The following is a 17,873-nucleotide window of genomic DNA, read 5'->3' as shown; positions in this document are numbered from 1 at the left end:
ATGTTTTTAACTTGCATTGTCAGCTTTAAGCTGAAACGACTAACCAAACGGACATCAGATTCAGACACTGGCGACGACATTGGAACAAGTCCAGTTAAGCTGGGAAGGTCTAGTAGTTTCCCAGATGCTTATTCATCTGGATTTGACACTGACACGCCACTTTGCTTTTTCTGCGACAAAGATGCAAGAATTGGAGGATCCCATGAAGTTAGGACCATGGGAATGGATCATACTATCAGAAAATATGCCATCGAGTTGAAGGACACCAGTCTATTGACAAAGTTGGCACCTGGTGATGTGGTGGCATTAGAGGCAAAGTACCACAAGAATTGTTTGTGTGATTTGTATAACAGGTATGCTATAACATTGTCACTGTGTTTTTAAAAAATGCGTACCTAAAAAATATTGATAGCTCATTAATTGTCGCTAATAGATACAAACAGGAATAATTTCTTACTTCTTACTTCAAACTTCTTACTTCTCTCTTTCAAGTATAAACAGGTGGTTAAGGACCGATATCTTACCCCTACGACCAGTGACTATTCAGATATTAAATCCCAGGAAGGCATTGCACTAGCGGAGTTGATATCATTTATAGATGAACGAAGAATGTTTGAGACTGTTGTTCCTGTCTTCCGCCTCGCTGACCTTATCTCTATATATACGGAACGCCTGGTAGAATTCATTCAACACGGTTGAAGGAGCGCCTCTTATTACACTGTCGTTACCTTTAAGCAGTGAATCAAGGAAGGAATGTTCTCTTGACATATGACACTGCAGTTAGAGCTGCGATATTGCAAGCATGTTCTGACAAAGACTCCGAAGCATTGCAGCTAGCAAGGGCCGCTTTAATCATCAGGAAACAGCTGTTCTCCCATGGTCAAGCATTCAATGGATCTCTATGTACAGAGTCAGAGGAAAACTCAGTTCCTGGTAATTTGTTAGCACTCGTAAATATGATACTTGGACGCCCTAGTATCAAGTCTCAAGCCCGTAAGGAAGTTTCGTCATCACAAGCCGCAAATACAATTTCCGAACTAATCATTTTCAATAACATTCGAGGTGGCAACCAGTCAAGAAAGGATATGGATACCGATCGCCATAACAGTGATAGGGAGATGCCAATACCAGTTTACGTTGGTCTGAAAATCCACGGGAAAACTAGAAACCGAGACCACGCAAACAAACATTTGACGCTGACCGTAAAAAGAGTACATTTGGCTTTCCAAACAACTTTCATTATTAGAAGATCGTGAAATTACGGAAGGCGAATTTATGTCATAGGCTGCATATCATGCGAGTAAACATATGGAAAGAAATATACCTTCGACAACTATTGCATTGATGCCATTGTTCCGTGATATAGCGCACTCATTTGCAACAATATTGCATTGCATGCAGACTAATCAAGCAGCAACGCAATTTCTGAATAATGGGCAAACCCCTGTCCTGACAATGGATCAACCACTGTACGCCATCGGGAACAGATACAATGGAAATTCCCGGATCTATTTGGTGAACAGAAATGTGTGTTAATGATGGGTCCTCTGCATACTGAAATGGCAGGCTTAAAGTTCATTGGAGAATTGTTAGATGGATGTGGTTGGACCGAAGCTATCGTCCAGGCAGATATCGCTTCAAGAGGAACAGCTGACAGCTTTATTCATGCTTCTCACGTAACGAAAACAAGAAGAGTCCACCAAATCACAGCGGCATCACTTTATATTCTACAAAGAAAAATCATTCGAGAGAGAAAAGGGAGATGTCCATGGAACTGAAGACAGTGATCAAGAAGAATTCATGGAATGGTGCAAGAGGATGAGTAAGGCTCATCCTATCTTTCACTTTTGGAGCACTTTACTGTCTTTTGTGCGCGCCATTCGGACATATGACTTTGACTTGAATGTGGAAGCAATGTCACAGATTGTTCCATGGTTCTTTGCCTTGAATCATGTGCACTATGCCCGATGGATCTATGTACATATTCGCGATATGGTCAATCTTCACCAGCTTTGCCCGGACGTCCACGAGCAGTTCAAACAAGGAGCTTTCACTTCCAATAAGACAGGGAATTCTATTCCACAATTGGCCTGGATCACGCACACGAACAAATGAATGCCAAGGTTAAAGGTGATGGCGGAGCTATAGGACTTGCAGGTGCTTTGCGAAGGTGGATGGTGGCCGGACCGCAATTGGGCACTATTATCGAGGAATATGAAAAAACGAAAGACATTTCACACTCGAACAGTAACATCAAACATCATGACCAGAGTACCACCCATCAAAGAGCATTTGCTGAAGATGTGCGTTCTCTTGTTTCAACGCTGGATGAAAGGAAAATCCTTTTCTGGATCGTACTAAGGACCTAGTCACGATTCATTTGCAGGATGTTATGCCAGTTGCTGTGGTTAAAAGTATCCAAGGGATCCAAACTCTAGGAGAAACTAAGTACAGAATCTTTACTGAAGAACGTCTACAGAAAAATGAGACATTACTAAGCGCACCCGTTCCACGAAATTCACTCCCTCTTTTCAGTAGACCAAAACAAGCGGTAAAAACAAAGATAAACATAAAATATCGGAATTAAAAAGTGACTGTTCGTTATTTTCTCGACTCTACATTTCCTCACATCATTATCTTTATCCGGTCAACTAAAACAATGAAAGAAGTCCGATCTCATCGGGTGCTTAGAATCCACAAAGAAAGAACTTTCAGTGACAGTCGCCCCTTCTATGGATGTGCAGGTCTTAGATGGTGCGGCTGTAGTTCACTTTCTCACTGTTGGAGAATCCAGATTTTTGGAGAATATGCAAACGACATATTCATTCCACATGTACTCTCGCAACTGGAAAAATCACAGCGTGTTGACCTTGTATGGGATGTCTACATGGAGGATAGCCTAAAACTCTCAACGAGAATAAACAGAGGGACAGGTTTGAGGAAACGAGTGGCAAGCAATATTCTCCTCCCTGGAAACTGGAAAAACTTATAACGAAATTATGACAATGACAAGACGCGCTTTTCCAGTTTCTAGGGCATGAGTGCGTTTCCAAGGATACTGGCGATAAGGTCATAATATCTACTATCAATGATACAGTTGTTACGTCAATGGCTAATTTTGACACACATGGGCTCCAACCAAGTTCTCATGAATAAGCTGATACGCGTTTGCTTCTTCATGTTCAAGATGCCGTCAATTCCGGCTTTAAGTCAGTCATGATTAGAACAGTTGACACCGATTTCGTTGTACTGGCTGTTGCCTTGTTTCGGAGTTTACTTGATATTGAAACCCTTTGGGTAGCATTTGGGACTGGAAAGAATTTCAGATATATCCCTATCCATGAGATTGTCACTGCGCTGACCCCACAGATTCCCCGACGTTTATTGTTCTCCCATTCGTTGTTCTTATGTATTGCCGAACTAGTGATGAGATCCACGTCGATGCTGCTCGAATGTCGTTGTTTTCAAAGATGCCACGCTCCACTGAGAACATCCCCCCAACACGGGCTGCATTAGAACAGCATGTGAAGAGAGCCATTTATTAAGCAGGTCACGTATGGGCTCAGTCGCTTAAATTGCAACCAGCTTCAAGATGTGACAGAGTGGGGATGGGAAAAATCACAAACCTCCAATGGATACTCACCAATTTGGACCACTTTGCTTGTAGCCGAGATTGCTTGTCTTGAACTCATATCATGCAATTGTAACAAGTCGTGTCGAGGTAATTGCAAGTGCTATAAGGCAAACCTGAAGTGTACTCATCTTTGTAAATGTGATGGGAACTGTTACAGAGCGGACTGAACATTCTATAGGTTACGTCAGTTATGGACAGTAGATGTGAACAAATGTGAGAAAATATCTTCCACATAACCTTAACCTTAATAAAAACATGAACATGGAATTATTGCCTTTGTATTTTATTCACAGAACAGCTGTTAATATATAGATATAAGATTGAGGATGTCTGAATAAACATTTCATCAGCAAACAGACAAAAAAAACATAAATATGTAAAAAAAATCATAAATTGCAGCGGCCATCTTGAAATAAAAAAAATGGCGGTCATCCTAAATGAACTTTAACATATTCATAACATTTCTAGACTTCGGAAATGTGGTTGTAGAAATTTAAATTTTAAATCTAGCTGCTCTAGAATACGAGATATAGCTTATAGAGGCAATTTTGATGGCCATTTTTATATCCAATATGGCGGCCAGCAGGGGGCTTAGATTTTTGGGGTCCATTTTTTTCTGAAACCTTATGCTCCATAGAAGCCATACACAAAGTTTCATGCTTTCTTCAAACTTTGAACGATTTCGGCTAAAATTCGACCTTAGCCGCTCCACTAATACCTTGGACTCGACATCTCAATAAACAGCTACTGTTAGAAACATTCACCTTGTATTCTGTTTATACTGCAACAGTTTTAAACGACTTTCAAAATGAAAGCAAATTGCCGGTTATTTACTTGCTTTGGCGTGTACGCTGCTATTTTGCACAGGAAAAGATTCATTCACTAAACCTTAATTAGAGTGTACTAATTGCTACTGCCCTGGGAAATATATAAGCGCCTTTTTAAACAATTCCAGTAATCATGTTTTTATAATCCTATCCCACTGGGCCATCTTTTAAACATGGCTCGTCCTTTAATGACACTAGATATAGGGTAAACCTAAACATTGTTTCCCTCATTGGATATTGAGATTGCATTGTACGTGGAAATGCTCCTCAGTCAGTAGTTTTGTATTCATTTTGCTTTGTTATACAGAAGCTATGTATCTGTGGTTGAGAGTGTAGTATATCACATATGAATTAACACATAATATAAAATTGTGCATGGTGTTCAACCACTTTAATATACCTCTATTTCATTTATGCTTTAGTATATCACATGATAATTACAAGGAATGCGATTGAATAACATCCATGGTCTATTTTCCGACAGTTCCCTGTCCGTCTTGATTACGGGAGACCATACCTGACTATGGGAACTACAAAGTATATTCCCCCAGGAATGAGCACGAGACCAAATATATAACGTCATAATGAATGTCATGTGACATACTAAATCTATTATGGCCCTTTCCCTCGGGAACAGTTCTCCTATAGTGTATACCTCGCCAGACAAAACTTTAGCAGAACTATTCCCTCTGGAAAGGGCCAACAATAGATTAATTAATATTAAAGTTACTTGGTTAAATTGACTAGCTCCCAACTTCTTTCCAAAACCCTTGCTCAGCTGTGTGTCAGTAGTTCGAACTTAAACACCACTTGAAGCTAGCACACACTCTGACTCGGCTTTTTCCGTTTAAACATTGGGATTCGAGGTTGGCAGGACTTGTTTCTGATCACGCTATCATTTGCTAGGCGACTTAACAATTTGGCGGAGCTAGTTTCCGATCATGCCATCTCCGTTGACGTAATCAAACGACGTTAGTATCGATCGGAAACTGTTACCGAACACGTCGTTATAATTTTCTTGTGAGAGGTGAAAAATGAAATGGGATTGGGTCAGGTGACAATACCTTTCACATTATATATGTACGTATACGTACAGTTGTTATGTACATTTTAGGCTTCCTGTAAGTGGTTAACGTCACGGAATTTCAACAAAACATGTATATAAATTTAGTATAATGCCAAGTGATAAAAATGGTGAAATGTTGAAAAAATCATAGCAGAATAAATTATAATACTCTGCGGTTTGAATAGAGGCAAAACAAAACGGACATGGAATCACACTTATCATCTCGAAATAATTTGAATGTTTGAAGCTAAGATTATTTAGTTCTATTGACCAACAATGTAAACATCTCTGAATCTCTAACGACCATCGCCGTGCGCGATAGGAATATAGCGCATGAGAGAAATTCATTTTTAGTCTAATCGTAGCTTTTGTATGAATCTGTATGTTAAAAGAGAAATTGAAATCAGAAACATGCTATATCACTCAACCCCATACTTTAACTACATAATAAATATCTAACGCATCATATACAAAACTGGAGCCTACAGTGTGCCTTTTACCTCAGTCAATAGTTCTTACCTCATATTCATGGATACTTTACTTTCAACCGTTTAATAGTTTGTTCAATAACCATTATCCTTTTTTATCTAACCGTTCATGTTTGTTAGATTAAAAGGCTTTGTACTCTTTTTATCGTAATTTTTGAAAATGTTTCTGTTGATTTTATGTATATAATATTCGGTATAATTTTATTCGTAGAAATACGGATTCCCTCGTGAGGAAATTTTTAACGATAAGGTTCCCTCCACAAAGCAGTTAAATGTTTTAAAATTATCATCATTTATCACGACTGTAAAAAAAATGTCGCTAGGTACTGGTGAGTCGTTTAACTGACGAAAGGTGTAATATCGTTGTCAATAATGTTAGAGGATTTTGGAATTACGACTCTTGTATATGCCCGTCGGTAGCCTCATAATCCCTGGACGTTTTCATGACACGCCAAACAAAAACCCTAAGTTTTCGCCTTTACTAAATAATCACACAGCTGGCGATTACCGCGATTTTCTATCTATTTATGATGTTTTAATGATGTCGGCAGCTGTCTTGTCATGGATGTTGCTTAGCAACAGACCTTCGGTTGCCCTAGGGATACGTCGAGGACACAATTTGTGAGACAGGAGAAACAAAATTGGTTAAAACGTTTCTAAACACCGAACTCCAGTATTAAGAAGACGGAATTCAACCGATGTGGTATGTTCTAGTTAGCACCTAGTAATAAAAGTGCTATGTTGTTTAGTATATAAAACCGTCAGTCTACCGCTGCTGTATTCAATTGGTAGATAATTACAAATCATTAAGCTCGTTCGAAGGAGTTATATATCAATAACAGCTTCGCAAGATCCTTCTTAACGGATAATATTGCAATCGGTGATAAACAAAGCTATAAAAAATGTTTGCGCTTGATGGTTAGACATTGTTTAACATTAATGAAATCGAGATGTATTTTATTGCTATATTAAGACACATATATTACACTCGCATATAAGTGACTTTTATGATATATTTATCAGTGTACTAGAAAATGATTTGCAAATCCTTCTATATTTGATGACTATTGTGGCAATTCATAGTTCAAAACAATTAAAAACGATGTATGAAGTTACTGCTCTGTTACTGCTACATCCGATCAAGATTGAAATAGAAAAATGTTCGCCAGTTAGCAAGCTTAGCATCCCAATAACATGTTCATATCCGTTTTCCTATTTTTGTAGCATTTTTAACAACATGTCCGTAATACAATTCTTTGATTGTATACGCATTTGATATTACTTCTAACGCGGATATTACTCAGAGACGTTTTAGGGAGAACTCCCCTGCCGTCCTCGTGATTTTATACGAATATAATACACTGTATATGTTGATAAACAAAGTAACATAAATCACCAAATATGGGGATTTTTTTTAAAGATTGTCTATATTACTTGTATTCCTAATTTGCATATTACAGAGGTACCTGCACTTCCGGGTAGGTATTGATTATGACGTCATGTGTTTGCAAGCGTAAAGTCATACGTTTCGGAGGAAACGAAGTTAATTGTGCTCACAAAACAATGACGTAACAATCTATACCTTCCCGCAAAGGGAGCTAACTCTGTCATATGCAAAGACGGAAAAGTGAACTTCAAAGTAAAGAGAGAAACTGAGGTCTCAGATGTCTTCACCAACATAAATAACTGTAGAATGTTTTAGTTTATTTTTACTTGCATTATATTTGTGCGAAGAGGAAACTATTATTTTTAAATATGGTTTTGCAAATCTTGTCCTCTCCTGGTGGAGGATTGGGTATTACCAACTGTTTATCTTTTTTAATTTGCTGTAATCTGCACTTCTAAGCTCTGTTGTATATATGCGTAGCTCTGCTATTGTAAAATGCCGAACTGAGTGGTTGGTAATATCATGTTTACAAGGATTTTCATTGGGTTGCCTATTACTGAATACACGTTTGAGTGCTCTGATGGGATATTTACCATACAGAACTTCCGGATGTTTTGTAGAATTTTGACTTGACAGAGGGATATCCTATTGTGTCAAGAATATAATCGTCTATCAATATAAGTCAAATTAGACTAAGCGTTAAACATACATGACAAAGTCAGGATGGCGAAGAATAATTATATTATAATAATATAACATGATTATCAATTGTGATGTACATGGATATATATGTAACGGAGTCTCTTCAGTAAACTTATTTCAGTTTACCAAATTCAATGTCCATTTCAGCACTATATACAATACATCACAGATTGTCCTTATATTGACTTACTGATCAAATTACAAATTCGAGCAATCGAAATTACAACAAGCTAATATAGAATATCACTAAATTCACAGTAAGTACTTGTTACATAATGTATCTTATAATTAAGTGAAATCACCCATTTTTTGCATTTATTAACAAACAGAGAAATATGACTTATGATTAATAGTTTGCCCCTATATCATTGTCGTATCTAATTTTCACAGGTAGCTTTGAAAAACAAATTGGCTTGCTTGGTTTAACCATTCGTAAAAGGATAATTTATTTGGCGAGGTGGATGAAAATTTGAATACTACACTAACCTGCTAAAAACAGCTGTACTTGTACTACGCTTGTTCGCTTCAGGTAATATGCTGGTTCACGTGTACATCATAACTACTCGGACTTCGAAGCCCCACTTTGAAATGCATGGCTTTATTCAGATGTAAGATGCAAGATTTAATATATTTTCGTTCAATTCCACATGAAATTTCACAGACCAAACTATTAAACCTCTAAAAATTTGCGCTTTTAAAAGATTACATATAAAATGAACAATAAGTTCACATTATATTGTAAACTATAATGTTAACAAAATTAATATTTGACAAAGCAATGTCCTCCTGGACACGTTCAAAAGGAGTTAGGATACTAGTTTTATCATATACACCACAAGAATTCTATTGATATTGCAGAAGGATGGCGTTTGGAAATTTTGCTAAATTATGTCCTTATTTAGATATTTTAAGAATTTATACCACAGCTTTTTCGATATTGAATCCAAATTTTCTGACTACACTGTGTTGATATGACTAAAAGATGTAAAGTGAGATTTTATTGACTAACCTTTTCACTGTGTACCATTGACATGCACTATACAACGTTATCACGCGTATGTGGAAAGTGTAAATTGAAAGTTAAGCAAAAGCGCACCGCGAGCACTTCTCTCTACGCAACATTATAGATTTTCTCTGTCATTGCCCATGTACGCCTTGATATGCAGCAGAGCTTTATAAAGTATGGCGAAACAGAGATTGTCGTCAGCGATACCAATCATGACCTTTTACTTTACCATATTCCTTTTCAAACATAAACAGGAATGCTAAAAATGAAGTACGCATGTTCTATGAGCTGTAAAAAAAAATAGGAAAACAAAATTTAAGAGAAAAAAACAAAACACGATCTCACAAACAAATAGGAAAATAAATTCAATGTAAATGCATATAGGTGTAACAACTTCATGGTCATAAATATCGTTCTACACGAATAAATTCATATGGAAGTTTCCACGGCCGGGTGGTGCACTTGTCGGATATGTAATGGACGTAGACATCATACATCGTAATAGTCGATTGTATCAAATAATCCGCCAGCTGGATTTTGCAAGACATATTGACATTAATTCTCATCCTAATATATGTCGTCGAAGTTTTATTTATGTTAATTAGCATGCTTGTTGTATTATACTCGTCTTAAAGTTATAGTTTTTGCTCGCACAGGCTTGCAGAACTACCCACTTTTTAAAATCATTTTTATAAAATCCCATATGAAATGAACAATTATTTCAGATCAAATATTTCCTGATTCACCGATTTTTCACCGACTTCGTCAAAGTATTTTGTGTGTATATATTTATACGGAAAGAGAATAATGTTACATAAAACGTTTCAGTTGTGATGGCTTGGAAACTCATAACGACGTCGTGATAATCAGCTAAAGTGACGCCAGAAAGCAGCAGACTGATTTATGGATGACGTCTTATGCCGAAATTGTCTTTAGATAAACTTTGCTGTGGTTACATATACATCTACGTACACAATCTTATATGTCTTTGTTTTTTAGAAACATAAACGAACTTCCTCAAAGTGCACAATTTTGCTCATAAAGGTTCGTAAAATCAGTGAATATTTTACGAATAAGAATAAAGACTACCAATATATATTGTATATTGAGTCCGTAATGCCACATTGAATTGATTTTATCAATAAGGCTTACTATTTGCAGTATATTTGTTTAGCTTTTACTTGTGGAAATACAAATGTAAAGTAATATCAGTGCAAAAAGGTCAAGGCGTGTTACATTGTTACATCCTGGTAAAGAAACTACATGTCAGCGATAAGTCTAACAAGGAAAATACTAGACTACTAGATCTTCATTTCAACATCTAAACAAACATAAGGTACATGTATATCTCATGAACATCTCTGCTCTAGGTGTATTAGTGTATCGATGTTATAAGTCTTACAAAGTGATTTCAAATCTTCATGCCATGCAATTCGTTAAAAACTATCTACTTAATATATCTTTACGATATAAGTTTTTAAATTTACATTCCAATGTTTTTCATATATTTTCATATCACATCCTCTTATATAGACTTATCCTTACATCTAGAGCTAGAGTACATAACCTTATATACAGAGTTAGACTGTCAAATGATCTAGTACCCATCCTTACATATAGAGTTAGACTAGACTGTATACTATCTAGTACCAATCCCATATACATAGAGTTAGACTGTCAATTATCTAGTAAAAATCCGTAGATAGAGATTTAGACTGTCAATTATCTAGTACCAATCCCATACATAAAGAGCTAGACTGTCAACTATCTAGTAACAATTCTTACATATAGAGTTAGACTGTCAACTATCTAGTAACAATCCTTACATATAGAGTTAGCCTGTCAACTATCTAGTAACAATCCTTACATATAGAGTTAGACTGTCAACTATCTAGTAACAACCCTTACATATAGAGTTAGCCTGTCAACTATCTAGTAAAAATCCTTACATATACAGTTAGACTGTCAACTATCTAGTAACAATTCTTACTAATACTTCATCTAGTAACAATTCCTTACATATAGAGTTAGACTGTCAACTATCTAGTAACAATCCTTACATATAGAGTTAGACTGTCAACTATCTAGTAACAATCCTTACATATAGAGTTAGACTGTCAACTATCTAGTAACAATCCTTACATATAGAGTTAGACTGTCAACTATCTAGTAACAATCCTTACATATAGAGTTAGACTGTCAACTATCTAGTAACAATCCTTACATATAGAGTTAGACTGTCAACTATCTAGTAACAATCCTTACATATAGAGTTAGACTGTCAACTATCTAGTAACAATCCTTACATATAGAGTTAGACTGTCAACTATCTAGTAACAATCCTTACATATAGAGTTAGACTGTCAACTATCTAGTAACAATCCTTACATATAGAGTTAGACTGTCAACTATCTAGTAACAATCCTTACATATAGAGTTAGCCTGTCAACTATCTAGTAACAATCCTTACATATAGAGTTAGACTGTCAACTATCTAGTAACAATCCTTACATATAGAGTTAGACTGTCAACTATCTAGTAACAATCCTTACATATAGAGTTAGACTGTCAACTATCTAGTAACAATCCTTACATATAGAGTTAGACTGTCAACTATCTAGTAACAATCCTTACATATAGAGTTAGACTGTCAACTATCTAGTAACAATCCTTACATATAGAGTTAGACTGTCAACTATCTAGTAACAATCCTTACATATAGAGTTAGACTGTCAACTATCTAGTAACAATCCTTACATATAGAGTTAGACTGTCAACTATCTAGTAACAATCCTTACATATAGAGTTAGACTGTCAACTATCTAGTAACAATCCTTACATATAGAGTTAGACTGTCAACTATCTAGTAACAATCCTTACATATAGAGTTAGACTGTCAACTATCTAGTAACAATCCTTACATATAGAGTTAGACTGTCAACTATCTAGTAACAATCCTTACATATAGAGTTAGACTGTCAACTATCTAGTAACAATCCTTACATATAGAGTTAGACTGTCAACTATCTAGTAACAATCCTTACATATAGAGTTAGACTGTCAACTATCTAGTAACAATCCTTACATATAGAGTTAGACTGTCAACTATCTAGTAACAATCCTTACATATAGAGTTAGACTGTCAACTATCTAGTAACAATCCTTACATATAGAGTTAGACTGTCAACTATCTAGTAACAATCCTTACATATAGAGTTAGGCTGTCATTTATCTAGTAACAATCCTTACATATAGAGTTAGACTGTCAACTATCTAGTAACAATCCTTACATATAGAGTTAGACTGTCAACTATCTAGTAACAATCCTTACATATAGAGTTAGACTGTCAACTATCTAGTAACAATCCTTACATATAGAGTTAGACTGTCAACTATCTAGTAACAATCCTTACATATAGAGTTAGACTGTCAACTATCTAGTAACAATCCCTTACATATAGAGTTAGCCTGTCAACTATCTAGTAACAATCCTTACATATAGAGTTAGACTGTCAACTATCTAGTAACAATCCTTACATATAGAGTTAGCCTGTCAACTATCTAGTAACAATCCTTACATATAGAGTTAGACTGTCAACTATCTAGTAACAATCCTTACATATAGAGTTAGACTGTCAACTATCTAGTAACAATCCTTACATATAGAGTTAGACTGTCAACTATCTAGTAACAATCCTTACATATAGAGTTAGACTGTCAACTATCTAGTAACAATCCTTACATATAGAGTTAGACTGTCAACTATCTAGTAACAATCCTTACATATAGAGTTAGACTGTCAACTATCTAGTAACAATCCTTACATATAGAGTTAGACTGTCAACTATCTAGTAACAATCCTTACATATAGAGTTAGACTGTCAACTATCTAGTAACAATCCTTACATATAGAGTTAGACTGTCAACTATCTAGTAACAACCCTTACATATAGAGTTAGACTGTCAACTATCTAGTAACAATCCTTACATATAGAGTTAGACTGTCAACTATCTAGTAACAATCCTTACATATAGAGTTAGACTGTCAACTATCTAGTAACAATCCTTACATATAGAGTTAGACTGTCAACTATCTAGTAACAATCCTTACATATAGAGTTAGACTGTCAACTATCTAGTAACAATCCTTACATATAGAGTTAGACTGTCAACTATCTAGTAACAATCCTTACATATAGAGTTAGCCTGTCAACTATCTAGTAACAATCCTTACATATAGAGTTAGACTGTCAACTATCTAGTAACAATCCTTACATATAGAGTTAGACTGTCAACTATCTAGTAACAATCCTTACATATACAGTTAGACTGTCAACTATCTAGTAACAATCCTTACATATAGAGTTAGACTGTCAACTATCTAGTAACAATCCTTACATATAGAGTTAGACTGTCAACTATAGTAACAATCCTTACATATAGAGTTAGCTGTCAACTATCTAGTAACAATCCTTACATATAGAGTTAGCTGTCAACTATCTAGTAACAACCTTACATATAGAGTTAGACTGTCAACTATCTAGTAACAACCTTACATATAAGTTAGACTGTCAACTATCTAGTAACAATCCTTACATATACAGTTAGTCAACTATCTAGTAACAATCCTTACATAAGAGCTGTCAACTATCTAGTAACAATCCTTACATATAGAGTTAGCTGTCAACTATCTAGTAACAATCCTTACATATAGAGTTAGCTGTCAACTATCTAGTAACAATCCTTACATATAAGTTAGACTGTCAACTATCTAGTAACAATCCTTACATATAAGTTAGACTGTCAACTATCTAGTAACAATCCTTACATATAGAGTTAGACTGTCAACTATCTAGTAACAATCCTTACATATAGAGTTAGCCTGTCAACTATCTAGTAACAATCCTTACATATAGAGTTAGACTGTCAACTATCTAGTAACAATCCTTACATATAGAGTTAGACTGTCAACTATCTAGTAACAATCCTTACATATAGAGTTAGACTGTCAACTATCTAGTAACAATCCTTACATATAGAGTTAGACTGTCAACTATCTAGTAACAACCCTTACATATACAGTTAGACTGTCAACTATCTAGTAACAATCCTTACATATACAGTTAGACTGTCAACTATCTAGTAACAATCCTTACATATAGAGTTAGACTGTCAACTATCTAGTAACAATCCTTACATATAGAGTTAGCCTGTCAACTATCTAGTAACAACCCTTACATATAGAGTTAGACTGTCAACTATCTAGTAACAATCCTTACATATAGAGTTAGACTGTCAACTATCTAGTAACAATACCATATATATAGAGTTAGACTGTCAACTATCTAGTAACAACCCTTACATATAGAGTTAGCCTGTCAACTATCTAGTAACAATCCTTACATACACAGTTAGAATGTCAACTATCTAGTAACAATCCTTACATATAGAGTTAGACTGTCAACTATCTAGTAACAACCCTTACATATAGAGTTAGCCTGTCAACTATCTAGTAACAATCCTTACATATAGAGTTAGCCTGTCAACTATCTAGTAACAACCCTTACATATAGAGTTAGACTGTCAACTATCTAGTAACAATCCTTACATATACAGTTAGACTGTCAACTATCTAGTAACAATCCTTACATATAAAGCTAGACTGTCAACTATCAAGTAACAATCCTTACATATAGAGTTAGACTGTCAACTATCTAGTAACAATCCTTACATATAGAGTTAGACTGTCAACTATCTAGTAACAATCCTTACATATACAGTGAGACTGTCAACTATCTAGTAACAATCCTTACATATAGAGTTAGCCTGTCAACTATCTAGTAACAATTCTTACATATAGAGTTAGCCTGTCAACTATCTAGTAACAATCCTTACATATAGAGTTAGACTGTCAACTATCTAGTAACAATCCTTACATACACAGTTAGGCTGTCAACTATCTAGTAACAACCCTTACATATAGAGTTAGACTGTCAACTATCTAGTAACAATCCTTACATACACAGTTAGACTGTCAACTATCTAGTAACAATCCTTACATATAGAGTTAGACTGTCAACTATCTAGTAACAATCCTTACATATAGAGTTAGACTGTCAGCTATCTAGTAACAATTCTTACATATAGAGTTAGACTGTCAACTATCTAGTAACAACCCTTACATATAGAGTTAGACTGTCAACTATCTAGTAACAACCCTTACATATAGAGTTAGACTGTCAACTATCTAGTAACAATCCTTACATATACAGTTAGACTGTCAACTATCTAGTAACAATCCTTACATATACAGTTAGACTGTCAACTATCTAGTAACAATCCTTACATATAGAGTTAGACTGTCAACTATCTAGTAACAATCCTTACATATAGAGTTAGACTGTCAACTATCTAGTAACAATCCTTACATATAGAGTTAGACTGTCAACAAATTTTACAGTATAAGACTGATTGTTTTGGCTATGACATACATGGATAATACGGGAGTTTTCGAGATACCAAGACTGTGATTTACCGTCATTTAGTTCCGGTGATTGTCACAACATAAAATCACGTCAAGATATGACGTCAAAATCACCGCAGCAACACAAGTAAAAATGTATACATATTCAAACACGTTTCTTTGTGTCAACAGTTGGTGTAATCAAGTGTCTGTACAAATAACAACTAAATCTTATTATATCTAGTAATATCTAACCGGAAGGCTATCTTACAATGGTGGTTATAAATGGAGCCATATATGTGTATATAATGTATAGCAAAGATGTTAACAATTCAGGAATTACAAAACATGGGAAAATGTATTTTTGATTGATTTGAAAAATACTAGTAATCGCTTGGAATAAACGGACAGATTTATTCCATCTATAGATATATGGATGGATTTTTAGAAAATGATTTTATAAGACATGGTTTTTTTCTCTTGTTGCGCATAAATAAGCTAATATATTCACAACACTTAAGAAGTAAGTGCTGCTATAGTCAATGCGATCAACAAGCACAACCAACGGTTCACGTTCAATACACGGGAAACCTTATGCCACGATAAACCTGCACTTTCTACATGATGGTCGTAGGTTTTCACTCAATATCAAATTAATCAAACAAGACACTATCTTTAAATTTTTGCAAACCTTATTGGACAGAAATTAATGTTTCTATACCTAAAGCTTATTTGTACAATATAAATTAGGTTGGTATAATTGTATTCATTAAAGAGCGTATTATTGTAAAGTCGATATGTGTTACAGCTTTGTAACATTTCAGGACGTCGTTGGCTAAATCATGCATTCCTACTAAGCACTGTCGATGGATTTGGTCACAACACGTTCAATGATTAATAACAAAACAATAATATATCAGGGGTTAGTTCACATGATATCCGAAGAATTATGCAATAGAAATTGAAATGGTATTTAAGGATTAAAAACGACATGTACTCACTTGTCACATTGCTGTTTTCGTGTTCATCCAAAACAAATATCTGTACTTCCTTACTAACTACGTCACAAACTTGCCGAGCTTTTCGAAGCGTAATCTCGGATACTGATAATACCCTGTTGATGCTGACATTTCCACTTCGAACACAGTCTGGCGACGCCAATGACCACCAAGGTAAATCTAGAAATATGCAGACAAAAATGACAAATGACGTGCGATACACAGTTTCGTTCCCTCTGTTTCTGTTAAAACCGAAATGGCGAGTAAGTTCCATACCTGCTCATTACACGCGCGCCAAATTGGCGTAATGAGATTTTGTCCTAGAGACGTAATCACTACTAAATTAAAATCAATTGGCAAGGAACATTTCTGGAGACATTCTAAATTTCTAAACCGCCTTGCACCTAATACAATTACCACCGATGTCCAAAGTAATAGGTCTTCATTCCGTTAACCTGTAATCCTGAGTTCCATTGGATATGTAAGAAATTGGACACACTGACCATTGTCCAATTTGGATCTCCTAATGAGTTCAGCTGAAGCGTATGTCCATTCCTTCTAGATATCCTGAGTCTGGCTGTTTTGTAGACAAGCAACTATTACGCTCGCCATGGATACAGCAATAAGGACGCCAAGGCGTGTATATGTTAGCTACTACGAGGCTAAATCCGGGCGTTAGTATTGGACACATCCGACGTGACAATAATGAAGCATTTTACCACCATGATGATTTTGCTTTTTGAGAGATCACTCCTTTCTGGGATATATAATATTACATGTTACACATTAGTCACTACCCATACACAGTATATCTCGCTGCATCAACCAAAATAATGAGCGGAAAATCACCCAAGCTCTGCTTCTTGTACTGAGGACTGACAGCAAGCGCTCTCTGTTTTCCCAACAGCGTGGCGTGTCCCCTTTCGGGCGGTCATGATGTTTTTGTGCCTTTAGTAACACTCTACGTTATCATTGTGCTGTCATGCGATATTGTGTGTTAACCGTTGCTTAACTCTCGTGGTGGAACGTAATGCCTTGTTGATGGTTTCCTCACCAATGGTATTTTGATCAATAGTACACACCCTCTCCTTTCAGCAACGTGAACTTTTATAAAATACTCCTTCAAAAAATTATAATGTTTGTTGCGTTACAATGTTAACGCATTAAGTTATGGTTGTATTGTGTTACCGTATTCCGAAATAATGAATCAACATGGTAAATATTCGCTGTGAAAGTATTACACAGTTTTTATTACCTACATATAAGAAAGTATAATTTGATTTACCGATTTTGGAAATAAGT

General features: G+C 35.5%; 1 protein-coding gene across 1 annotated transcript in view; it reads right to left on the bottom strand.

The window, feature by feature from the left end:
* Nucleotides 1–17,663, bottom strand: part of LOC138314820 (uncharacterized) — a 33,384-nt gene extending 15,721 nt beyond the window's left edge. The window contains exon 1 of the mRNA XM_069255382.1: nucleotides 16,575–17,663. Coding sequence (XP_069111483.1) covers nucleotides 16,575–16,845 — 271 coding nt within the window. The 5' untranslated portion in view covers nucleotides 16,846–17,663. The remainder of the gene's footprint in view (nucleotides 1–16,574) is intronic.
* Between the last annotated feature and the right edge of the window lie 210 nt (nucleotides 17,664–17,873).

This window comes from Argopecten irradians, chromosome 2 (genome assembly GCF_041381155.1).
Source record: "Argopecten irradians isolate NY chromosome 2, Ai_NY, whole genome shotgun sequence".
In the NCBI taxonomy this organism is placed as follows: Eukaryota; Metazoa; Mollusca; class Bivalvia; order Pectinida; family Pectinidae; genus Argopecten; species Argopecten irradians.
The sequence above is the reverse complement of the archived record's forward strand: the minus strand, read 5'-3'. Positions and strand labels throughout refer to the sequence as shown.